We start from the raw sequence: 22,821 nt of genomic DNA on the forward strand, positions 1-22,821 counted from the left end.
GTTTATTGAATGTATCAACCTTTTTTTTTTTGTTCTAAGCAATTACTAGCGATAGAAGACTAATTTTCAGGATAGAAAGTTTTATTTCACTGTTATAATGATGCTTTTTCTGTAAAATGCAGTATACAGTCAATTTTGATGGCAGATCTAAACACAATGCTCACATTGATTCGAATTTTTTCTTTATTCTCCTATTTTATATGATTTTTTTCTATAACATACGGTTATATGATGAGAAAGCTTAATGAACTGCCTTTATAACAAACGTTTTTATGTTTATCTTTTTTCTTTCAAGAATAATGCAAGCCAAACGTAAGCGATCAAAATAAAAACTAGAAACATTGAACCTAAACGAATAACATCAGGCCAATAATTCCTTGCATTGAATCCAAACGTGGATAAAATAGTAGCTCCCGGTACATCTATTTTAAGCCCATATCTTTCTTCAACAAGTTGCAAATACAGTAATTCATTCACCAGCATGGCTTCTAAGGCATAATTAAAGAAGGAAAGATACTTGAGCCAACTGAAATATTGAGGTATTGAGTCTGATGATATGTTAGAAAAAAAATCAATACAAACGATACAATTTACCTTTGTTTAAAAGCAAGCCTGCAAAGAGCATAGAAAATAGGATAACCATACATGCTATCAAGTTGGCTAAAGCCAGATTCTTGACTATAATACCTATGGCTAAACAAAGTGCTGCTGCTGTCAAATTAAACAAGACCAGAACAAGCAAAAACTTGAAGAATTCAGAGACGCCTTCTACTAAGCCCACCAATGAATAAGAAATAAGCGCCATCATCAATGGCGGCACAATACGCAATGGAACAATATCAAAAAGAATTTTGGATAGAAAATAGGCTGTAGGTGAGTAATAACCATTGGCTCGCTCTCTTGTAAACAAAATGCGTTCATTGCTAAACGCTTGGAGTGAAGTTAAGCACATGAAGCCAAGCAATGCTTCATAAAAGAAGAACAAGCCCATACGGTTTTGAAAACCAGCAATGGTGTTTGAAACTTGGTAGAACAAGCCTCCACATATTACTATATAGAATGTAAATAAAGAAGCGTGCGCGGATAAATATACTTGCGCGCCAACAAAATAGTCATGGTATAATGACTAAACATCAACATCGGATTGCGATATAAATTTTTGAATGTACGATCTGCCAATATTCTGAATTGAGCAAAAAAGCCAGGCCGTTCATACACAGCGATTGCTTCTAAAATGACCGAGTCATCATCTTGTTGTGCTTGTGCTACAGCTGTTTGGATGTTTTCCCTTAGAGCGTTCATTATAATACTGTGTTGGTAATATTCAATGAGTTGTCGAACATGTGGAGGCAAGCCATCTGTTTGTGGTTCTGAATCAATGATCACATTCGGTTCCTGCGCTTTCTTTTTCTTGGCTGATTCAGAAGCCCATTGCTCTGTTATGTTATCTAAATCGTCACTATAGATGGAGGTTGTTGGCTGAGCAGGAAAGTATTCATCTTCAAAAGTGAAGCTATTTGTCACCGCCTGGACAGCAGATGAAGGCTGGTTTGGCTTTCTTTGAACCGCACCCATCGTTAAATCGATTAGATAATCGGCAATATTAAAGCCAGTAGGACAAGCGTAACCAATCTGTTTAAAATAAGTTTGTGCCTCAGATTGCGGGCCAGAATAAATCGCTCTCCCATGAGCAAGCAAGACTAGCTGATCAAACAAAGTAACAATATTGGATCTCGGCTGATGAATTGTAAAAATAACTGTCCGTCTATAATTTCTGGCTAATGAAACCAAACATTGTACAACATTGAAGGCATCATAAGCATCAAGACCACTTGTAGGTTCATCCAAGAATAATATAGAAGGCGAGGTGACTAATTCGCAGGCAATAGCAACTCGACGTTTTTCACCACCACTGATTGACCGTGCATCTTGCTGACCTATCTCAGCATCCTTAATTGTATCAATTCCTAGTCCTTGCATGACTTCCATCACCCGAAATTTCTTTGCAACATCACTCATGGAACGAGGCAAGCGCAATAAAGCAGAATAGAGTATAGTTTCATACACAGTTAAGTTAGGAATCATGACTTCTTCTTGATCCACATAACCAATTAGCTTTTTGTAGTGTTTAGTGCATACTTTCTGTCCGTTTAAATAGATATTGCCTGAAGATTCGCCTGATTTGGTACGTTTGGCTAAAATATCTAACAAGGTTGTTTTGCCTGCACCTGAAGGTCCCATGATAGCCATCACATTTCCTGGCTGAATCATGCCTGAAACATCTTGTATTATAGGGTGGCCATTTATCTTATAGGCGATGTCTTCAAAAATAAAGCTAGTGGGTGTGTGCTCAGACATTAATTTCCCTGCTTCATCATCTTCAATTTCGAGTATGCCTTTTGGTTCTTGTCTCTTGGAGAAATAAGTCACAATGGCTGATATGATCAATAAGAATCCTGCTACACCTGATATGCCGCTAATGATCATGCTCCAGTTTGTCTGCTTTTTTGGTCTTTCAAATCCTGGCACCATTGAATAATGCAAACATTCGCCACTAAGGCAGCCTAAAAAGATAGAGTCATCACCAAATACAGAAGAAATCAAATCATCCATAGCAGGTTCTGAAAACGCACACTTTGTATTTGTACAGTCAAAAGACGCTGGGCCTTTGATTTGATCCCTCAAAAGGTCTTTGCTAGTTAGTTTACTTCTTTACCATGCATCTATATTACCTGTTATATCGATCGAACCATCTTTGCCGCAAAGTATTTCATCTTTGATACAACGGCATTCAATGTTTTGACATGCGTATTCAGTTGAATTCTTGTCAAATCCATATTTTTGATCGAATGTGCATGCACTTAAATGACAATAAAATGATTCGATTTCGTCAATCCAGACTAATGATTGTGTTAAGAACAATATGCTTTTATGTCTACGTACATTGAAAACCACAGTTGGCTCGTTGCTTATTGCAAGAAAAGGTAACTTGAGGCACTTGGCCTTTCAGTTGGTCTAGTATCTTTCTATCTAGCCTATATTTAACAACCTTGTCAAAATATTGTCCTTACTTGTCACATTGCACATTTGGTAGTTCTCAAATACTGTTATTCCATTTTTGTAGCAGCTTCCATTCTTTCCAGTAGGCACAAGGGAATCGCACACTGAGTCTGTTTGACAGACTAATAGCAAGCATAAATAATTAGGCTGTGAATTGTTTAATATTACCATTGCAATTGATTCCTTCCCAACCCTCTGGACAATCACAATGATTGTTTTCTCGGGGAGGACGTTTGTTTCCATCGGAGAGTGCACCACATGCTACATACCATAAATGATTTAGGTTTAATTTGATCTGACTTACATGGCTGTTTACAGTCATCGCCTGTGAAACCAATGGGACATTGACACTTGCCATCATATTCTGAACAATTGGCAAAATGAAGACATTCAAAGCCAGGCAATAAGCAGTTAAAACAAGGCGGACACTCTTTATCCGCAAGTGATTGATAAGCTATGACTATAGAAAGAAAACATAGATACCACAATTTCTTCATTATGATAAAAAAAAAAGAGAAAAAGAAAAAAGAGAAATGTTTCATGAAAATGTCATATTCAAATCATGCTTTAATTCAAGTTTACCATTATCCATGAAAAAAAAAAAGTATCGGTATTGCCTTACGTGACGCAAAAAAAAAAAAAAACGTATATAAAAGAGACAGAGAAATTCTTTTTCTCTTCTTCTTTCTTCCTTTTTCGAAATTGTATGATAATTGAAGGCACCTTCATATTATACATTCTATAGAAAAAGTGTATTAAGATAACAAGTAGAATTCAACAGACAAATGGTAAAATATAATAAAATAGTTTTTTTTATGTATAAAAATTATTAAATTTTAATATGTAAATGATTGGTGTTGATAATGATGTTTTTTTTAATTATTTCAACTAAGGTATTATCAGCACCGCAAGACCCTTTGCTAAGGTCTTCCCATTCAGCTGATACTCGCCGCCGCCGTCAGCCCTCTAGTTCGCCACCATATTATCCTGGAAGTGATGGAAATCTGTCTACGTCTTCTTCCACTGGTTCTTTGAAAAGAAGAAGGTCCAATAGAAAAAACAGGAGCGACTTGCAGTTTGAGTCTACTCAAGAGCAGTTCAAGTTTTCTGAAGGCGACGGAATCGACACAGCGCAAAAGAGACTCAAAGGACTGAACCTGGCATTGTATCCAAGTATATATTTTAGACAATAATTTACATGTGTACTTATTTGGTATAGAAAATCCATATCGTCATCTATCTTGGAAAATTGGTGAGCAAGTAGAAGCTATCAAATGGACAGGTGATGCAAAAGAATGGTATTGTGCACGCGTAGTAGAAATCTTGAACGATATCAATGACGAGTTTCTTGTATTTGTTCATTATGAAGGCTGGGCTCCTGATGAAGCTGATTGGATCAGCCCAACACTAATACGATCTGTAAAGAATTTCAGTCGATTACAGTATGGTCCTAAGGGACCCGAGAACGATCAATCGTGGAAAGACTATGCCGATTTCTATGATTCAAAGCAAGGCGAACAAGCACGATATCACACTGGCCTTGTTCAAGACAGACGTATGTCTTTACACTGTTGCCCATGCCATTCTCGTGAGACAATTCACCCTGAAAGACCAGATCGAATCAGTTCTATTTTACAGACATTTCATAGTAATAGGTAAACCATCCTGTCTATCTTGCTCTTCTCATGCGTTGTAGAATGCTTCGCTTTTTTAAAAGACTCCATGCTCGCGAAATAACAGCAGAAGAACTATTACGAGTACACACATTTTCTCACGTACGTAATTATTATCCTTTAGACGAAGAGGACATCCAAGTCAGAAAAGAAGCAAAATTATCCAAACCCTTGAAAATTACATCCATTGCTGCCTTGTTAAATCCAGCACCTACCCATGATACACCTGTCAAAATGACACGTTCTCCTTCCAACAACCTTCCTATGGTAATGCGAGGTGTGGGTGGTGGCGTTGTTATCCAAGCTGATCAGGATCATATCAAAAGACAACATCGTCGCTTTTCATCAGCAGCAGCAGCAGCAGATGCTTCTCAAAGTGACCCACATCCAAATGCGCCACCAGGCCTAGTATGTAAAATGACATGTGGTGAATTAGGTATCGCTGTAGATACTACATTCCATCCTTTGTATAGTAGTCTTTCAGCTAGAGTCTCAGCAGGTGCGTTATTAGCATTAGTTGAACCCATTGTGGAAGGATATGTTAGGAACGGATTTGCCTTGATCCGGCCACCGGGTAAGCACATCAACAACTACCTATTTAGCTGACTTGTTCATAGGGCATCATGCTGAAGACGACATGGCAATGGGGTACTGTTTTTATAATAATGTGGCTGTTGCAGTGGCTGAAATTCTAGAGAAATACCCAGCAAAAATCAAAAAGATTCTCATTATTGATTGGTAAGTCATACTTAACGATAAAATTCTTTTTAACAAAAGTGTGTAGGGATATACAGTAAATGAACACAGCGGATACAATATCTAGATGCTAATCTTTTTATTTGTTTATTAGCCACGGTAATGGAACACAAAAAATCTTTTACGATAATCCAAATGTTCTCTATATCTCAATACATCGTTGGGATAAGGGTCAATTCTATCCATTTACGGGTGCTCCTGATGAGTGTGGAGAAGGCCCAGGAACAGGCTTAAATGTAAATATTGCCTTTAGTGCTTCAGAAGATAAACCAAGTAAGAATCATACAAATACTTTTTTTTTTAATTTACGCTCCTATAGAACCCATGGGTGATACGGAATTCGTCGCTGCGTTTTACCATTTTGTGCTGCCGATTGCTAAACAATTTCACCCTGACATGATATTTGTTTCAGCAGGATTTGATGCAGCCGAAGGACATCCTGAAAACGTAAGTTTCTTGTTTTAATTTAAAGCTAATTTTAATTAGTTAGGTGGTTATCACGTCACGCCTCGCGGATATGCCATTATGACAAAAATGATTAAGGATTTAGCTGAAGAAGTATGCGATGGTCGTCTCGTATTGACATTGGAAGGTGGATACGAACTTCAACCATTAGCAGCGACATGTGCTGCTAGTGTCGCGCAGTTATTTCAACCAGATACATTGCCAGATCAACAAATCGCAAGCTTCAAGCATACATTGAATGCCATCAAACCCAATCTAGGCGCAGTAGAAAGCTTTCGTGAAATCACTTTGGTACAGCAAAAATATTGGAAGTTCTCGGATGCTATGTTGTCGCCTAATTTTCGTTTCTCATTGCCGAATGATTGGAGAGCAACAGACAGTATTTCAACTAGACCTCGTAGAGATAAAAAACCTATCAAGATTCCAATTGTTGAAGGTTATTAAGACTATAGACACACTCTTTTTTTTTTTGTTTGCATAATAATATATTATTTATACAATTGTTGTATTTTTCTTTTAAGAGCATACATCACAATAATAAAACTCATCCTTTTTAAGTTAAATAATCACGAATAAAAAAAAGGATCTCATATCGTTTCTTGACAGTTTTTTCTTTCGTTAAAGCTAAAAATAAGAATAGCTTTTGATCCATACATGCCAACGCCATATGTAATTCTTGATGTCTCTTTTCTTGAATTTTAGGAGTTAGACATTGGCTTATATGCTTTAATGGTAAAAAAAAAATCAATACTTTATAAGAAGAACTATTTTCACTTCTTGCTAGTCTTTATGCACTATTATTTTATCTATTTTTGAAGCCCTGAAAGAGTAAAGTTAGGTGTGTCACAAAAAAGAAGATCTTACTATATTTAGCATAACAATTTAACTAAATATGTCTACAAATTAAACAGGATGAATAAGCGACTTGATGGGAACAAGCAATTAATGGCTGCGTCTGCAATTAGTATCGTGTTGTTTAAGTCTTTTAAAATAAGAAGGCTTGAACATCATTTTATGTGCAGGAATATGAAGATTAATTGAGAGAAAATTGTTTGTCTTTCTTGATTTATGTCTTTAAGTGATCATGATTGCTGAAAATTTCGAATCAATGTCATTATAAGACGTTTAATCTTTGCAACTAAAGTACTAAATGTTGAAAGAGATATCTCTTTACACGGTAATGATATCACATAACAAAACATACACTATCATTCATTTCAAATTACAATTCAAGAAAAAAGAAATAGTGAAGCTCAAATAGTTTAAAAAATAGAGAGTAACAAAAATAGTTGCTTTGGTAAGGTATGCATACAATAGATCAGTTTTTTTATTATAAAAGTGTTCTTGATTTGATTAAACTATGACATCTTTTTAAGTACCTTCTCTATCAAAAAAGGTGCACATAAAATGAGTATGAAGTATGTTTGTGCATTACGATACTTGCCAAATGTTCATAAACTATGTTTACTAACATACAGGGTACTAATCACGAGAAAGCTCAGCTTCTTTTTGACACTACACAATGAAAAATAAAGCTATCGATAGGTATAAATACTGAAAATGTGTGTTAAAAGCTCTAGTTTTTGATCAAAGCATTTGTTTGCCAATTGTACTATGAAAATGGTACTATATAAGTAGTAGTTTTCTTTATGTTAGCAGTCTCCGAAATCAAAGAATTACAACTTTTATTACTACACTAAAACCTTAAAACTGCGTCTTTATGCAGTTCAAACAAAAGCTCGATTTATGATCTGCTGGAATCGCTCCATTTCATATAAATATTCAGTATAACGCATAATAATAAAAACTAAGGTTCTTTTATCTTGATCCTTTTAATCGCATTAGTAGTCTGCCAGACAGACAATAAAGGCCATCAAGTATGTCGTATGTCCAATTACCCTACATTTGCATTATGAATCAACTATACTTTTACTTTTCCAAGTTCTTTAGCGCTCTAAGCAGCGTCGTTTTACTTGATTCGTGCACCAAGCTTTTTGGCAGCGCCATTCTCCTGTCAACCGTTCTCGGTACTTACCTTTGAGAATCATGCAAATGGGAACAACAAAACCGACTGTTACGAAAAAGCGTCCGTGGTAGCCTCATGGTTGTTCAAGTTAATTACATACCAGGTTTTGTCTGCAACCAAACCATCGTTATCAAAAACACAATTAAATCAACTGGCTTGCCAATGTGCAACTGGAAAAGTTCGAGATAGACTTGTTAATATTTCATCATTTCTTACCGACACCGACGATATAATGATTTGCACAACCGTGAATTGAACAACAGCTTAACTCAACTTGCCTCACTTATGTCATCTGATATTGCAAAAGCTATCAAGTCATATGTCATATCCAATATTTAAAAGAGATTAAAAGCCTTACTGGAAAAACAAAGAGAAATCATTTTGTTTTTAGTGCCAAAATGCGATTTTCCTTTAAAACGGCATACTTGGTACTTGACATCGTCTCAACCACAAATTCATTCTAATCAACGATGTAGTTCATGGGTTTAGGAACACCACTCTCGTCAATCACATTCCCACACTCATCTTCATATAAAAATATTGCACTTATGTTCATTTGCAAAGGTTGAAAAAAAGGGAAAAAATTCCTGAAAGAGCAGCACTTGCAATTTACATTTTTTCGAACACCAAGAAAGGACAGTTTCTAAAATACGACTTTAATTCCTGAAAGAACGAAATTGATTTTGATTGTCCAGCGACTTCAATTTTGATTGACTACGACATTGCTTGTTGGATTCACTGTACATATGTTAACATACTCTCACCTTTTTTCTTTTTTAGACTTTCAATCGCCGTAACAATAGGGTTTCTGTGTACCTTTAGATAAACTTGTTCTCGAGTAAACCAATGAGACTGAACACTAATGGGTGTAGAACCCAAAAACTTCTAAATCTGTCCTGTTCTTAGCCATCATTCACTTGAAGAATCGCATCATCTAGTGCAACAGCTGATTGAAACTAAGAGTCCCATAGGATAACAGCTTGTTCAGCTTCTTCTTTTTTTTTCGTTGTTAGACGATAGACTCGCACCAAGTAGTATCAGACAATAAAGATAAGAAGGTTCCTGTATGACCTTAATGCGTTCTGATTCTTTTGTGCGACATGTCTTTTGGGATTAAACTTCCAAATTTATCTATTCAATCCTTTTTTGAGAAAGTTTTTATAGAAAAAAAAAAAGCTTCTTCTCTTCTTTCACTTTTTCCCTTTTTCTTCTTCTATATCTTTAAAATGGGGACTGTTTTTTCTTACATTGTTACAGTTGCTTTAACCTTTATCATATCTAAATTCGGTCAACGATTCATTTGGGTCAACAAGAAACCTGATGGTACACCTAAAGCACCATGGCCACCCAGTCCTTCTGGCCTTCCTTATTATACAAATGCCTACCAAGTCTTTCAAAAAGAATCGTACCATGCACTTACGCGATGGTCTAAAGAACTTGGTGATCTCTACTCGGTCTTGATTGGTCAAAAACGTGTTATAATCCTGAACACACCTGAACTTGTCCAAAAGGCATTAGTCGAAAAAGAGCAACTCAATTCCTCTCGGTTAGCTTCAGATACCATGGAGAGATTATTAACAGATCAATGCAAGACGATCTTTACGCTGGAATTCTCGTTTGTATGGTCTCGTCTTCGTCGTGCTGTATTTGCAGCTATTGCTAAACCTTCTGAGGTTATTTCAAAGCATATGAAAGAAAGTGCCAAGTCGCTCTTGTTTGGTATCAGCGAAAACGGGGATTATTTGACGGCTAAAAATCTGAGACAGTTGGTAAATATGGTAGCTATGGATTCAGCATTGACACTGGTGTATGGAGAACAAAAGCAAAAGAACTTGACGATGATGGTCACTATCATTAAGGAACTCGAGGCTTTAGAAGAACGACAAACACGCAAGTATAACCGTATGGGTCAATTCTTTTCTTTTGTGAATTCATGGTTAGATGTGATGAGTTTATTTACACTCAATTCTGAAAACTTGTCTCATCGTAATGCTATTTTGGAAGCTGTGTTGCCTTTGTTTACAAATGTGTATCAAGTCCGAGGCGATGTTCCTCTGAGTGAAGAAGAAAAGCGCAAGTTATCCTTGGCAGGTCCTGATCGCAAGATAGATTCCATTGTCAAGAGTCTGCTCAACATAGAATCCTCCAAGAACGATTCAGAAGTCGTACAGTTCACAAAAGATGAAATTCTTGTCAACTCAGTCCATATGGTCTTACATGCTTATACTTACTTGGCCTCCACCCTGTTCACTTTGATCCAGCGATTGGCTACTGAAACTGAATTCCAAACAAGGTTGTCTGAATCAGAAGATAAGACAACACTGGCATTAGCCTTCGTGCGAGAAAGTATGCGCATGGATCCTCCTAACCCACTCTTGGGATACGGTCCTCGTACAGACTATGAATTCGAGGTAGAAGGTAAAAAATATCGTGTGGATACAGACAGTGAACTTGTGGTAAACGTGAATGCCATCCATCAACATAGCCGGTATTTCCCTCATCCTGAACAGTTTGATCCTGATCGTTTCTTGAAATCTGAGAAAAAGACAATTTCCTTGATGGTGCCAGACAATACAGTCAAAACGGCTAGGGATCATTTGGCTTTCGGTGCTGGTCGTCGAGTTTGTCTTGGTAGTCGAGTGAGTGAGGACTTGTTGGTGACTACGTTGATTCAGTTAAACAAGGCATTTAGATTAGAAGGAGGTGATGTGACTGAAAAGATAGAACATGCCACTAATATTTGGCACTGGACTGGAAGAACAGAAACAAAAGGCAGTACCATTCATTTTATCAAACAGTAATACCCTCTTTTTATTATTATTATTAATAAACTACATAAAAGACTTATCAAACTGTTGTTGTATTTGCGCCATGAATTCGCCTGAAGGATCTTTTCTTGCAAGATCTACATTATCTCGTATAAATTCAAGACACAATATCAAATTAGCTCGGATACGATCTAGTGTAACTGATGGATCATCTGGCTGCTGATATCTAAATGCAGCGGCTCTTAAAAGAATATCCCATGCATTCATCACCCATCTAAGATCCAGACGGCAAGAATATTCCCGCGTGAGTAAAAACTGGATAAGACGAACCATATTCAGTGCGACTCTGACGGAAGTATGAATCAGTGGCATATCAAAATTGACTTTGGAAAGGTCGAGTGCACGTATAAAGCGTGTCATGAACTCTTCTTCTGATTCTTCGAGTTCGTCTTCTGTAAAGAAGTCTTGGCGGTGTTGACGCAAATGGCGTAGTTTTTGCATGAAATGGATTAACCATCGACGTTCTCGATGAGGCAAACTAGTATCGATTTGATTGGGCTTGTTTATCACTTCTTTTAACCGACACACAATCTCCTCAGGGTTGAGTTTAGGATCCAAAGGGGTTTTGGGCACACAGGATTTAGCCATAATAAGATATTCGTTGTAAAGAGCAATGGCGGCAATAAGAGGATAAGGATCACTGCCACATTCTATCTCCAGGACAGTAAAAAATTCAAAATCGGGTATCATATCATCAAATAAAGGTAAAGAGAGTCGAAATTCTTGAGGAAGAACAGAGCGATACCAATGTCGCATGGCCATCTCGATTTGGTGACCAAAGACACTGATATACGTAGGCAGGTCTTGAGCAGCGGCACAATCTGCGGTTTGTTTGATTGCTTCACGAAGTTGTGTGGTATAGGTACCAAGTCGAATGGCTTTTTTCTCTTGCTCTGTATCATCAGGACCAATATGCTTAGGTCGAATATCATGATTATCAATCAATTCAAGCACACCATGCGCTTTAGCCTTTTTGAATTTGGTCACCTTCTGCATAACATAATGGAGTTCTAGGACAGTGCGGATATGTTGAATACAATCACTGATACGGTCAAACGTCATGACTTCATCTGATACGTTTGTGCTATTGTATTCAGGTTTCCATCCATACTGCGGCAACAATAGGGTGCGAATACGTTCAGCTATACAGAGATAGTCTTGTGCCTCTTGATCTGCTTTAGTCTTTGTCTTGTACAGAGCCATAAAAGTATAAGTAATCAGTGTTTCCAGACTCACTTCATCAAAGCGATCTGCTACCAAGTCGCGAGCTTGCTCAAAAAAGAATAGACCGTATTCAGAAGACACTTCGACTGGCATGATCTTCATGATATGCTTACAGTGTTGATGGCAAATCACAGAGCACATGGACAAGACAGCGGGTGATTGCAATACCTGGTCTTTGCTCTTCATAAACAGCCTGATAAATCCAGACACATAAACACAAAAATGATTTATATGAAGACAGCCAAAATAGATATAAAGCATACGCATCATAAGGGGTGCTAATTGTTCCGCTGGCATGACTTGAGTTGTCACTTGGCGTGGTGGTTCATAATGCATCAGTGCAGGCGTATATTTTGTTAGACTCTTGAACCTTGATTTGCCATATTTTTGCCAGATCAAAATACGAATCACACGGTTGGTGGCATCTCTTCGTTCAGTGGGAATAATATTAAAAGGAAATGGTAGTTTATCTGTTTGTTGTTGATAGATAGCTGAAGGCAACATGCTGTTCATACTTGTTATTAAATCAGAATGAGTTGTGATGTCCGTCTCAATGGTCATTGTGCCATTATGGATTGTCAAACGCCATGGTTGTGTTTTCTGATCAACAGGTTTGGCAAGTTCAATCTGAAGATTATTGTTGGTATGAAAGATATACTTATTTTCGAATAAATCGTGCGTGGTGGTTGGGGATGTTGGAGGTGAAGCATTGTATATCAGTTGCATATTTTTCGAGTTATCTTTTGTATGAGACACAAAATCAGGGCCAATGGATTCAGGTGAAGGATAGCCCTGAATTATGTCTTTAGTGTCTTTTTCTAGTTTTAATATGCTAATCTCGGCTTCCATCGAGTTGAGTTGTTGTTGAAGTTGATCGATTTGATTCATGAACTCTAATTCTTGCATATATTCGAGGTCTTTCGGGGAAGGCATAATTGTATAAGTGCATTCTGCACCACTTTTAGCACATCTAATAATCATGTATGAGATATCTATCAATCAAGTATGCTCAGTTTACCTTGCACAGGGTTGTCCGTAGGAACATTTCCTTTTCTTTTCTCGACATCCATTACACGGTATTTTCTTTATTCGTATTGGATCAAATTGAGTTTGCATTTCATGGCAGAGTGTAAAAAAAAAAGGGAAGATGTGTCGCAGCAGTCAGTGGGCGCCAAGGGCAATTGTGACTGTTGATAAAGAATGCATAAATTGCTTGGAAGGGCACATATGCTTTGCAACCATATCCAATCATTTTCTATTGTACAAGCCATGAACCAATCTTGTTTTATCATGTCACAATTTGTATATGCGTCAAGAAAGTTAGAATGGTGTGATTAGGTAATTACGATTAAGGCAATGATACATAATGATTGGTTATCGTTCATTTCGACTCAGTAATTTATATCAGCCTTTTTTTCTCATTGGATTATCGCTTCTCATATAAACCAATCAAATACGCTCAATAGTTCACACGGACTGAAGACTTTGTTTAGTAATAAATAGCCATGGTATTCAATTTAATCTAAAAAACAAAGAAAATAAGATTTATCAATTTATGTTATTAATCTTGGAGAATGTTTATTAAGAAATAGTGTAGAAACAAGGGTGAAGAGGAGAATGAAAAAAAAAAAGAGATAATCTCTCTCTCTTTCTCTCTCTCTCTCTCTCTCTCTCTGTTTCTTTCTAAAAAAAAAAAGAATCATGAGTAATATCGTAGGAGAAAAAAAAGTGAGTCATGACAAGCATATTGATAATCTTTTTTAAAACTCAATTTTTTTTAGTCCAGTATAAATTCAGTTTTGATAAACCCATTTCTCTCTCTTTTTTTCCTTTTTTTTTAGAAAAAAATTTCTTGTATGTCCAGTCTGAATAGCCTTCATCTTTCTACTCAAAATATTAAACAAAATGATTTAAATTGCTTGGAACAGTATTATCGCTATTTAGTTGGCATGCCTACCAAAGATACCACACTTCATGCTATTCTTCAACAACCAGACTTGACTCAATATCAAAAGATTTATGTAGATACACTTGTTGGTAAGATGCAATTGTATGCTTTGATGTACTTACATGCTATAGATATTACCACCCTTACTATTCGCACTTCTTGGCCAATGGAAGTATCAACCACAAAAGAAGGACAGCCTGTTGTAAATACTAATGTATTTATACGTCATTTATTGAAACGATCCAGAGCCACTCGTTCTACGCTTCAACTCGCTATTTTCTACTTGTTTCGTATTCGACCCCATATTGCAAAGCGCAGTCAATTCGACCCCATTGTCAAATGTGGACGCCGCATGTTCTTAGCTAGTTTGATCTGTGCTCACAAGTATTTGTACGACAATACATTCACAAATGCTAGTTGGGCTAAAATTAGCAAATTGCCTGTAAAGGAGATCAATGGCGCAGAAAAAGCTTTGTTGGAAATGCTTGATTATCGCTTGCATGTCTCACATGAACTCTATCAAAAATTCGAATCCCAATTAAGGGAAGCTGTTCCTAATACGCCTGTACCTATGCCCAAGAAGCGTGCCCTTGAACAATATCACCCTATTGTTGTCAAGAAACAAAAGCATACATCCTACACTACTGTACACGGTATTCCTACACCTGAGGATGATAAAGTAGAAATATTTTAATACCCCCTTTTTTCCTTCCTTTGTATATTCTCTTCATCTTTTCAATGTAACATAATGCATACAATCTTTTTCTTTTCTTACATATAATAAACTGCGGATCTCATCTAAGAAAGTTACACCTTTAATTTTTATAAAAAGAGGGGGATTCACGATTGGTCAAAATGTTAAATTTTTTTTATTATTATTATTATTACCTTTTTTTCTCTCTTTTTTTTTTTCTTTTTTCCCTTATGCCTACAAACAGAGAAAACAAAGCTTATACTGCTCTTGATCAAAGCTCGATGCCTAACTTTAACTCTTCTTGGGTTAACTATAAAGGTAATCTGGATAATGTTGTAATCAAGTTAACATCTTGTAAGGTGCATGGTCAACTACAATCTTCGTCGTGATTGCCTTGAAAGCCCTATTTACTGTTATACCTTTTATTACACCAGAAGCAAGCTGGACATTGACAAATTTATCTTTTAATTTTGTAAGTAAAATACACAAGAGAGAGAGAGAGAGAAAGTGGAATGTTTATATAGATAATAGGGTCACTATATCATGTTTCATTGGGTACAAGGTATTCCATTTGAGAATAACCAAGGAGCATATGATGGATTGACATTATGGGAACAAATTGATGGAGGTGTCCAGTTTACAGCAACACGTAAATTCTTAACTGCTGTACCTATTGTCTTGTAAGTTAAAAAGAAACGTGTTTTGTGATGGTGAATTGACATGGATTAGATTCTTATTGAGTACACATTATACACATTATGATGTTTTTTTGTTTGGTATCAATTTCACAGCACTTTTGGTAGTCTTGGTAGCAAAACTACCTGTGATGCATCGAGTACGAATCTTTGGTATTAATAAACTGGACTATGAAATGGATTAAATTACATACACTCACTGTAGTAACACAAAAAAAAAAAGAGATAGAGTACATGATATCACCTTATTCACTTTATATAAAATTGACATCATTATTATGCAAATCATTTGTGAATATATAAAAACCCAATGTTTTTCTTTATTTCTTTACTCTTTATTATAATTATATATATATCATATGTCTGCCCCTAGTGAAAAGCAAATTAATCAAAACGTTGACAAGGCTGCTGAAGAAACAAAACAAGAACTCAATAAGCTCAGAGCTGAATATGAAGAACTCAAGAGACAAGCTAAGCCAAAGGTACAAGAAGCTGAATCTTTTCTGACTTCTCCCTCTGCTATTGGTTTCTATCAAGGTAAGTTTCGCGTAAACAAAAAAGAAAGGGGTGGAAATTGATGAAAGGTACGTAGGTCTTGTTGTTGGTGTCTTTGTCGTCTTGGGTTATGCTAAATACAAAGGTGGTTTGGTTGTCTAAATGTAATAATAAATAATTTTTATTTGAACTACGTAATTGTTATGAGTGAAGACAAAAAAAAAAAAAGGAAAAAAAAAGGAAAAAAAAAAAAGGAAAGAGATGAGCAATTCAAACAAAAAAGAAAAAAAAGTGTGATTGCCACCTTTGACTCCGATACAAGTAATACAACCATCATGATAAAAAGCATGGTTGTGAAGGTATCTTGTCATCGAGATGCTGTCTCATAAACAAGATCGAGATCCAAATTGACTTTTTTGTAAAAAATCAGGAAATAAAATATGCTAAATAAAGGAGAAACCTTCTTTATGCTTCTGTCACGTACAAGGAGAAAAAAAAACTTCATTCCTCTATATACTACGGATAATATGGCGTATATTTTACATTAGCATCGAGCTTTTTAGAACATTTTAGACCAAAAATTAAACAACAATGGTTTAAACTACAGATATTAATTGCCTTTTATAGAAATGGTTTCCTGGACACTGGGAAATAATTCGTTTAATCTTCCAAACTAGTTAGAATGGACAATTCTTCAAATCGAAAACGCCCACTGTAAATTTCGATTTTGATTTTCTTGTACATTGGGTTTTAAAGTGCTCGATGTTTGCTTATAAAAGGCCCTTTTTTTTTCTGATTTGAAAAAAGTAAAAAAAGAAAAATACTTTTATTTCAAATTTATTATGTGCTATACTACACTTTGTTACATTAACCAAAGCACAAGCAATGCTTGTCATACTTCTCATACAACGACAAAACCAACTACAAACACTAAACAATCTTCTTCAAATACATGCTACCAATTCAAATCGGGCTTTTGTGAATACTGCGGCGTTGATGTTTCTTTTTTAGATCATGAATTCTGGTGCAGATATTCTACTACAGAGTAAGAAAATTTCTTTTCTTTTTGTGTCGCTCTATTCCCCCTCCCTCCCTCCCCCTTTTTTTTATCATGATACCAAGCATAAACACACAAGAATTAATACCACACTGTACATATGTATATAATTTAAAATAAAATAAAAAAAAATATGCGCAAGCGCTATTTATGACCTATTTTTCATGCAAATTTTGTTTATTTATGACGCTTTGAAACATGACATTTCGTTATCTAAATGCTTTTTATTTATTTATCATATTTTGATTTCCAAATCCAAGAGTTTCCCATGATACCATGACCTTGTTTGTCTGCTAATCTATAATATTTGGCTGCCATACACAAGTCCTTTTTGACACCATGGCCATGATAATAGCAATGGCCAAGATCATTCTGAGCATCAGGATCATTCAGATCAGCAGCAACCTTAAAGTAATATACAGCTGTTTCTTTGTTCTTTTTACACTAATCAAATAAAGTCAACTACAATGTGTAAATAACAAAATCACTTACACCCCAACCATGACGGAAAGAGACACCCAATTCATAGATAGCCATGATTAATTCACTCTTGGCTGCAGAAGCTTTCATAGCAGTGGAGAAATGGCTGAGATCTTCAACAGCATGCTCTGCTGCTTTCTGTAGGTATTGAAATGCAAGATGTTCACTCTTTTTGCAGCCCTAGAAAGATACATGAGTCTTCTTTTGCTGCCATTTTTATTTGACTTACCCATCCATGACGAAGCGAAACACCGTAAAGAAACATGGCGATAGGTAGATTCAAATGAGATGCTTGCTTAAACATCTCAGTAGCTTCTTCCAACCTGCCTGCTTCATGAAACTTGATGCCTTGATGCACCAACTGCTCTGCTTTAGTCTCGGGCAACAAGGAAGCATGCTTTTTAGCTGTGGCAACAGCCTTTTTCATGCCATGTTCATAACCATCTAGTGTCTCTTGAGGCTGACCAAGGGGTGAAGGTAATATGGGGTATCCGTGAGCTGGTGAAGGCGTGCTGGGTGTATAAGGTGATAGTCCTCCATGAGGTGAATTAGCACTACGGGAAGAACCAGGTGTACATAATCCTCCAGGCGTACTGGCGATTAATTCATAAGTACCGTTTTGCATGGAGGACGTACGACTAGGCGCCGACATCATTTGATGTTGAGGAGAAGAAGAGGACCGAACGGGTGTTGGAGGAATCACTAAAGGTGTCAATGGTGGTTTAGGGAGTCTGGTATGCGAAGTGCTGGGTGATACCATAATAGGAGAAGGATTTACTTTTTTATTAGGTGGTACGGGCTGTAATGAAAACCCATTATGCTGAACTTGTTCAATCACAGCCACAGAGGGCTTGGGGGTGTCAAGGTAACAGGACTGTTTGACTTGGACAGGTGAGTTTACAATATGCTGTACGTTGGACTTGACAAACTTGGGTGGATTGACAGTTCTGATTTCAGGATCATGGGTGTGGTCTTTGTGCTGCCGTTGGTGGAAATAGTCCATGTTGGGTACAGGTGAATTGAGGTTGTATGTGGTGGGACCATTGAGACGATGGATGTCTTCATGAACGGCTACTGTGTTGACGACCAGTGCTGTTGATTTATTGGGTTCGATAAATGTCTCTCGAGCAACATAACCAGGTTGACTAGCAGGATCAATAAATGACTCTCTGTCATACTGTGGTGGCTTTTGCAGAGAAGATGTTCTAGTAGGCTATATTTTGGATGAGTATAAATCAATAGATTATGTGAAATCATACCTGCTTCCATGGTTCTGTAGGTTGTCTAACAAGAAAATCAATCGATTATAACCAATCTTGTCTATCTTACCTTCCATTGGGTATTAAATCATGGTTTGTATATTGATCATATTGTTGTCTTGAAAGATCTTTAAACATCAAAAGGAAAGGAAGGGGGGGATATTTGAAAAGAAGAAAAGAAAATGAACGTCTTTATAATTCTCATTTAAGTTATTGAAGCGTGCGCTGAATGCCCAATTATAGACAACCGTTGTGTTACAAATAATCAATTCTAAATTTTAGAGCTTCTCTGCTCATAATAAATGATATTTTTATCTCTTTGACCATATACACTATTTCCAGAAATAGACTGTTCACTTAGAATGTATAGATTGCACAACTGTGCAATCTTAAAGAGGCTCGTTATTCAAGCATACTTATAGCTTTGAGTCGGAGTAACAACATGACCCTCTAATATCCTCCAATTAAACACTATGACAAGCATTAAGTTTCCTCTTTCAATAGTTTCTTTCTTTTCACCTCATGAAAACTGCTCAAAGAGACAAGATATTTAAAAGATCTATCAGAGCCTATGAAACCAGCAGGCTTTCTGCTACTACTGACGCTATAGCTGGTCATTAAGCCATCTTAAATATCTTTGATCGCATTCAAAACAAAGAGTGCTTATCACAAATTACAGGTTTTCTTTCATAATTCTTTGAGGATATTTTACTGGTTTAAGTCGTACTGTTCTTTATTTTAGGAGAACGCACAATTGTTGACAAGTCTGTAATTTGAGCTGTGCTCAACATCCCCTTTTCTAAGTTACATGGTAATTTTTGTAGGGTTTCCAAATAAAATCTCTATGTATTGTTAGCTGCTTGCTACTCAACAAGAGAAATTATAAAGCATACCTTCAAGTTGTAGAGCTCAAATTCACATATACCTAATAATAATGTATTTACTTGTCCAATTCATTCTCATATGCGTTAATTTCACTATTGAAACAAAGCGATACCTCTTTGACATATCTGTTTATAAGAACACATTTTCTTTCGTGACACACCGTGTCTTTAAAAATGGATACTCATGCAAAAGTAGCCACCTTTTGGAGTGGATGGAGCGTTCACCCTTTTAAAAAGAAAAAAGACTCACTTTTCCAAGTGATCTTCAATTGACCACACTTGAGATAATGAACGGACTTCATGGTGTCTATCATAAAAAGAGATCATTTATCAAAAATCAATTTTCTAAGTGTGTAATCTCTGTTTTTTAGATATGTAGTGTTAATTGGTTGTCGTATTTAAACTAATCACTTTAGACTCCAATGTTGTAATATATGCTCTCCGAACCATGCTTTGTTCGAAGTATATTTATACAATAAAAGCGTCTTTTCCTTTCTTCCCTGGACCTTTCTAAGTAGGCTAAATAATGTATATGATTTCAGGTAAAACAAATGAATTGATATCTCAAACTACCACAGTCCGTAATGGAGGCGCGTATGTATCGCATTTTCGGCCTTTGTTTCGTCAGCGTAAGTATTTTTTGCTAAGTCAATGTGAGTCTTTCCTTTGTGCAATCTATTTTCGGAAATGGTGTAAATTCCTTGTCCATGTTATAACTTGTCCCCCCCCCAATCTCCCAACTCTTTCTTGACCCCCATTGTGCTCCAATTCTCGTGATCAATAAGTTGTCAAATACGCGCCTTATTGAAGTGAAAAAAGTATATTTATGTGAATCGCCATTGATTGGTTAAAGAGCAGCACTTTTTTTTATCTCCTGATTTAATATTAACAATAAAGCCACGTACCTTTTCTTTTTTTTTCTGTTTTCTTTCTTTCTCTTGCTGTACTCAATATGCCTCCCTTTGTATTTGATGTTCCTCAACAAAGGCCCCCAAAAAACAAGCATCATCCAGATTATCGCCATCCACTTTATGTAGGCAGTTGGAAACGATCCATTCCCGGTCAAGACAAGGACTTTGCTCGAGATGATATGGATGAGCCTCATCTTAAGCGAAAACATGCTATGTCTTTGACCTATTCAGATCAAATACAAAAACTATATGGTTCGGACATTCGAACATTTCATGTGGCCACATTCATCAATTTGATCCAGTTGGGGTTGGCCTATTATTTTGGACATCAGGGTTCACACTGGTCTACATTTGTATTGGTAGCTTATCTGGTAGGAGGCACAGCTACTGGTATTGTGGGAGTCATCATTCATGAAGCCTGTCACAACTTGGTAACCGGATCCTCCATATATGATCGTCTCATTGGTCTGTATACCAATATTGCACTTCCCGTACCTATTTCCCAATCGTTTCGACGATACCATATTCAACATCATACCTGGCAAGGCGTCGAAGGACTGGATCCTGATTTGCCTTTGGAATGGGAAAAGAACCTGATTCAGGGCAACAGCATTAAAAAAATACTCTGGCTCCTGATTTACCCTGTCATGTATGTCACACGAGGATTGGTAATGCAGCAAAGAAGAGGGCATACACCAGGTAAATGGGAATGGATCAACCTTGTCTTTTCCATAGCAATGGATGCCCTAGTTGTCTTGTTATGTGGCTGGAAAGGGCTCGGCTATTTATTCTTGTCGCTCTGGTTTGGATACTCATTGCACCCAGGAGCAGCTCATTTTATTCAGGAACATTATACCTTTGATGATGGTCAAGAAACCTACTCGTATTATGGCATTCTTAATATTCCGTTTATGAATATTGGCTATCATAATGAACATCATGATTTTCAAAAGGTAATTTTGCCTTTTTATAAACAGATAACTTAATCACAATAGATTCCTTGGTCCAACTTGCCTGCACTCCGATCTTTGGCAAGTGAATATTATGACACACTCTCTTTCCATACGTCTTGGTTAAAAGTGCACTGGAAGTTCATTACTCAACGTTCTATGGGTCCTCAATCCAGAGTCATTCGAGATTATGATACGTTTAAAAAAGGAAGATCTTTAATCAGTAAAATACGTGCTTACAATCAGAACAAAAGGGAATAAATAAAAAGAAAATGCATATGTGTAATCATGAAGATGGTTCAGGTGTAGATAAAGGGAACCATTGTTCCCATTTTGTCTTGGCGGCTTCCTTGAATCGAACCATGATGCTTTCGGCATCGTCTAAAGCGGGGCGGACATCCAAGTGGAAGACGGGAACACCGGGAACATCTTCAGGTGCTTCGTAGTAATCAATCACATATCGTCTCGATTGACCACAACGACTAATGTACCAATCATGTCTATCGAAGGGCTTGGGTGCACTACAAGCATGTTAAATCTATACTTTTCTCCAATTAACTTACCCAAAGAATGTATGCCATTTGGCCTTAGGAGTCATTTCCTTGGGTCTACCCTGGAATTTTGACAAGTAAGGATCTTCGACACAATCACTATAAAGCATAATGTCATTTTCTTATTTCTAAACTGCCTTACTTACCACTTGTATTTAGCTTCCCAACGAAGCACTTCTTGCCATGCCTCCTCGTTCAAAAAGTTATGAATATCTACCATTGTCTCGATTTCTTCTTCGGGAGTTTCCCAGCCCTTTCTTCTTAAAGCATTGTAAAATTGTTGAGGACTAGGGTATTCCCATTTGGCAGAATCATCTTTACTTTTAGGAATAGAGGAAATCACTCGTTCTGTGGGCAGTTGAATTTTTTGATCTTGTTGTGGTGCTTGGCTCAAGTTAGGGATCATATTGAGCTTGTTTAATTCATCCTTTTCGGCCTTGTGCATAGGGCAGCCAGGAGGAATAGTGGGTTTTTCTTCCTTTTTAGGCATGGGGCAACTAGGTGACTCTTCTTTCTTAGGCATGGGACAGCTAGGTGCGTCAGCAGGTGGTTCTACATGCATAGGACAACCAGCAGGAGGATTAGGATTGGACATGATGATTAGTGTAAGAAGAAGAAAAAAGAAAGAAAAGGGGGTGCCTTGTCCTGCAATTTTTTTTTCTCTTGTGCACCAATTGCTAGGATCATATCTAAGATCCGCTGGTGGTGTCGCAGTCACTCTGAACTAGTTTTTGTTTTGTCCGGTTTGAAACAGCTGTCATAAAAATGCTGTGGCACCCAAAGGAAGGTATAAACCCTTTTTATGCAGTCATAAACGCTCTAAATGCCTACAAACCATGCTCAATAGCATATATTGTACTTTTGG

At 36.8% G+C, this 22,821-nt stretch overlaps 11 protein-coding genes across 11 annotated transcripts; 6 read left to right on the forward strand and 5 right to left on the reverse strand.

The window, feature by feature from the left end:
* Window positions 1-276: 276 nt before the first annotated feature.
* On the reverse strand, window positions 277-2,487 carry B0P05DRAFT_581243 (P-loop containing nucleoside triphosphate hydrolase protein; the record flags this gene model as incomplete). Its single annotated transcript, XM_051582086.1, has 3 exons — window positions 277-548; window positions 595-1,050; window positions 1,098-2,487. 3 exons carry the CDS (start codon window positions 2,485-2,487, stop codon window positions 277-279), a joined length of 2,118 nt encoding a protein of 705 aa, XP_051431292.1.
* A 51-nt stretch (window positions 2,488-2,538) lies between these two features.
* B0P05DRAFT_477485 (uncharacterized protein) lies at window positions 2,539-3,557 on the reverse strand (the record flags this gene model as incomplete). The annotated part of the gene is made up of 6 exons (XM_051574967.1): window positions 2,539-2,690; window positions 2,733-2,900; window positions 2,944-3,030; window positions 3,072-3,182; window positions 3,229-3,321; window positions 3,365-3,557. Coding segments are annotated over 6 exons (804 nt in total), but the record flags the coding sequence as incomplete, so codon positions are not given.
* Window positions 3,558-3,757: 200 nt separating this feature from the next.
* Window positions 3,758-6,541, forward strand: B0P05DRAFT_556791 (uncharacterized protein). Its single transcript, XM_051579956.1, has 9 exons — window positions 3,758-3,848; window positions 3,954-4,233; window positions 4,280-4,715; window positions 4,757-5,307; window positions 5,351-5,471; window positions 5,518-5,526; window positions 5,584-5,762; window positions 5,809-5,936; window positions 5,976-6,541. The coding sequence occupies exons 1-9, from the start codon at window positions 3,846-3,848 to the stop codon at window positions 6,396-6,398; spliced, it is 2,130 nt and encodes a 709-aa protein (XP_051431294.1). The 5' UTR covers window positions 3,758-3,845; the 3' UTR covers window positions 6,399-6,541.
* Window positions 6,542-9,206: 2,665 nt separating this feature from the next.
* B0P05DRAFT_590571 (cytochrome P450) lies at window positions 9,207-10,781 on the forward strand (the record flags this gene model as incomplete). The annotated part of the gene is made up of 1 exon (XM_051582819.1): window positions 9,207-10,781. The coding sequence occupies one exon, from the start codon at window positions 9,207-9,209 to the stop codon at window positions 10,779-10,781; it is 1,575 nt and encodes a 524-aa protein (XP_051431295.1).
* A 30-nt stretch (window positions 10,782-10,811) lies between these two features.
* B0P05DRAFT_640486 (uncharacterized protein) lies at window positions 10,812-13,166 on the reverse strand (the record flags this gene model as incomplete). Its single annotated transcript, XM_051583746.1, has 2 exons — window positions 13,051-13,166; window positions 10,812-13,002 (listed from the first exon to the last, which is right to left on the reverse strand). The coding sequence occupies exons 1-2, from the start codon at window positions 13,146-13,148 to the stop codon at window positions 10,812-10,814; spliced, it is 2,289 nt and encodes a 762-aa protein (XP_051431296.1). The 5' UTR covers window positions 13,149-13,166.
* A 528-nt stretch (window positions 13,167-13,694) lies between these two features.
* On the forward strand, window positions 13,695-14,856 carry B0P05DRAFT_556805 (uncharacterized protein). Its single transcript, XM_051579957.1, has 3 exons — window positions 13,695-13,760; window positions 13,814-14,069; window positions 14,112-14,856. Exons 2-3 carry the CDS (start codon window positions 13,889-13,891, stop codon window positions 14,672-14,674), a joined length of 744 nt encoding a protein of 247 aa, XP_051431297.1. The 5' UTR covers window positions 13,695-13,760; window positions 13,814-13,888; the 3' UTR covers window positions 14,675-14,856.
* A 35-nt stretch (window positions 14,857-14,891) lies between these two features.
* B0P05DRAFT_556807 (ORMDL family) lies at window positions 14,892-15,692 on the forward strand. Its single transcript, XM_051579958.1, has 3 exons — window positions 14,892-14,992; window positions 15,034-15,354; window positions 15,404-15,692. The coding sequence occupies exons 2-3, from the start codon at window positions 15,218-15,220 to the stop codon at window positions 15,552-15,554; spliced, it is 288 nt and encodes a 95-aa protein (XP_051431298.1). The 5' UTR covers window positions 14,892-14,992; window positions 15,034-15,217; the 3' UTR covers window positions 15,555-15,692.
* Window positions 15,693-15,695: 3 nt separating this feature from the next.
* B0P05DRAFT_556810 (uncharacterized protein) lies at window positions 15,696-16,072 on the forward strand. Its single transcript, XM_051579959.1, has 2 exons — window positions 15,696-15,906; window positions 15,962-16,072. The coding sequence occupies exons 1-2, from the start codon at window positions 15,729-15,731 to the stop codon at window positions 16,024-16,026; spliced, it is 243 nt and encodes an 80-aa protein (XP_051431299.1). The 5' UTR covers window positions 15,696-15,728; the 3' UTR covers window positions 16,027-16,072.
* Window positions 16,073-17,149: 1,077 nt separating this feature from the next.
* Window positions 17,150-18,737, reverse strand: B0P05DRAFT_574544 (uncharacterized protein; the record flags this gene model as incomplete). Its single annotated transcript, XM_051581572.1, has 5 exons — window positions 17,150-17,365; window positions 17,414-17,581; window positions 17,631-18,614; window positions 18,661-18,674; window positions 18,731-18,737. 5 exons carry the CDS (start codon window positions 18,735-18,737, stop codon window positions 17,150-17,152), a joined length of 1,389 nt encoding a protein of 462 aa, XP_051431300.1.
* Window positions 18,738-20,496: 1,759 nt separating this feature from the next.
* Window positions 20,497-21,666, forward strand: B0P05DRAFT_477364 (fatty acid desaturase-domain-containing protein; the record flags this gene model as incomplete). The annotated part of the gene is made up of 2 exons (XM_051574963.1): window positions 20,497-21,408; window positions 21,451-21,666. 2 exons carry the CDS (start codon window positions 20,497-20,499, stop codon window positions 21,664-21,666), a joined length of 1,128 nt encoding a protein of 375 aa, XP_051431301.1.
* On the reverse strand, window positions 21,560-22,551 carry B0P05DRAFT_624164 (cytochrome c heme lyase; the record flags this gene model as incomplete). The annotated part of the gene is made up of 3 exons (XM_051583455.1): window positions 21,560-21,926; window positions 21,969-22,055; window positions 22,106-22,551. The coding sequence occupies 3 exons, from the start codon at window positions 22,549-22,551 to the stop codon at window positions 21,692-21,694; spliced, it is 768 nt and encodes a 255-aa protein (XP_051431302.1). The 3' UTR covers window positions 21,560-21,691.
* Window positions 22,552-22,821: the final 270 nt, after the last annotated feature.

Source organism: Gilbertella persicaria (assembly GCF_025201335.1).
Source record: "Gilbertella persicaria strain CBS 190.32 chromosome Unknown B0P05scaffold_46, whole genome shotgun sequence".
NCBI classification, from domain to species: domain Eukaryota; kingdom Fungi; phylum Mucoromycota; class Mucoromycetes; order Mucorales; family Choanephoraceae; genus Gilbertella; species Gilbertella persicaria.

Excerpts from the sequence above, each read along its gene's own strand:
- B0P05DRAFT_556791 (XM_051579956.1), top strand. Across the intron at positions 4,234-4,279 it reads GAACCTGGCATTGTATCCAA|AAAATCCATATCGTCATCTA; the intron begins GTATATATTTTA and ends TATTTGGTATAG. Across the intron at positions 5,937-5,975 it reads CCGAAGGACATCCTGAAAAC|TTAGGTGGTTATCACGTCAC; the intron begins GTAAGTTTCTTG and ends AATTTTAATTAG.
- B0P05DRAFT_556807 (XM_051579958.1), top strand. The coding sequence starts at position 15,218 with ATGTTTCATTGGGTACAAGGTATTCCATTTGAGAATAACCAAGGAGCA. Across the intron at positions 15,355-15,403 it reads ACTGCTGTACCTATTGTCTT|ATTCTTATTGAGTACACATT; the intron begins GTAAGTTAAAAA and ends GACATGGATTAG.
- B0P05DRAFT_556810 (XM_051579959.1), top strand. The coding sequence starts at position 15,729 with ATGTCTGCCCCTAGTGAAAAGCAAATTAATCAAAACGTTGACAAGGCT. Across the intron at positions 15,907-15,961 it reads TGCTATTGGTTTCTATCAAG|GTCTTGTTGTTGGTGTCTTT; the intron begins GTAAGTTTCGCG and ends AAAGGTACGTAG.
- B0P05DRAFT_556805 (XM_051579957.1), top strand. The coding sequence starts at position 13,889 with ATGTCCAGTCTGAATAGCCTTCATCTTTCTACTCAAAATATTAAACAA. Across the intron at positions 14,070-14,111 it reads TTATGTAGATACACTTGTTG|ATATTACCACCCTTACTATT; the intron begins GTAAGATGCAAT and ends TACATGCTATAG.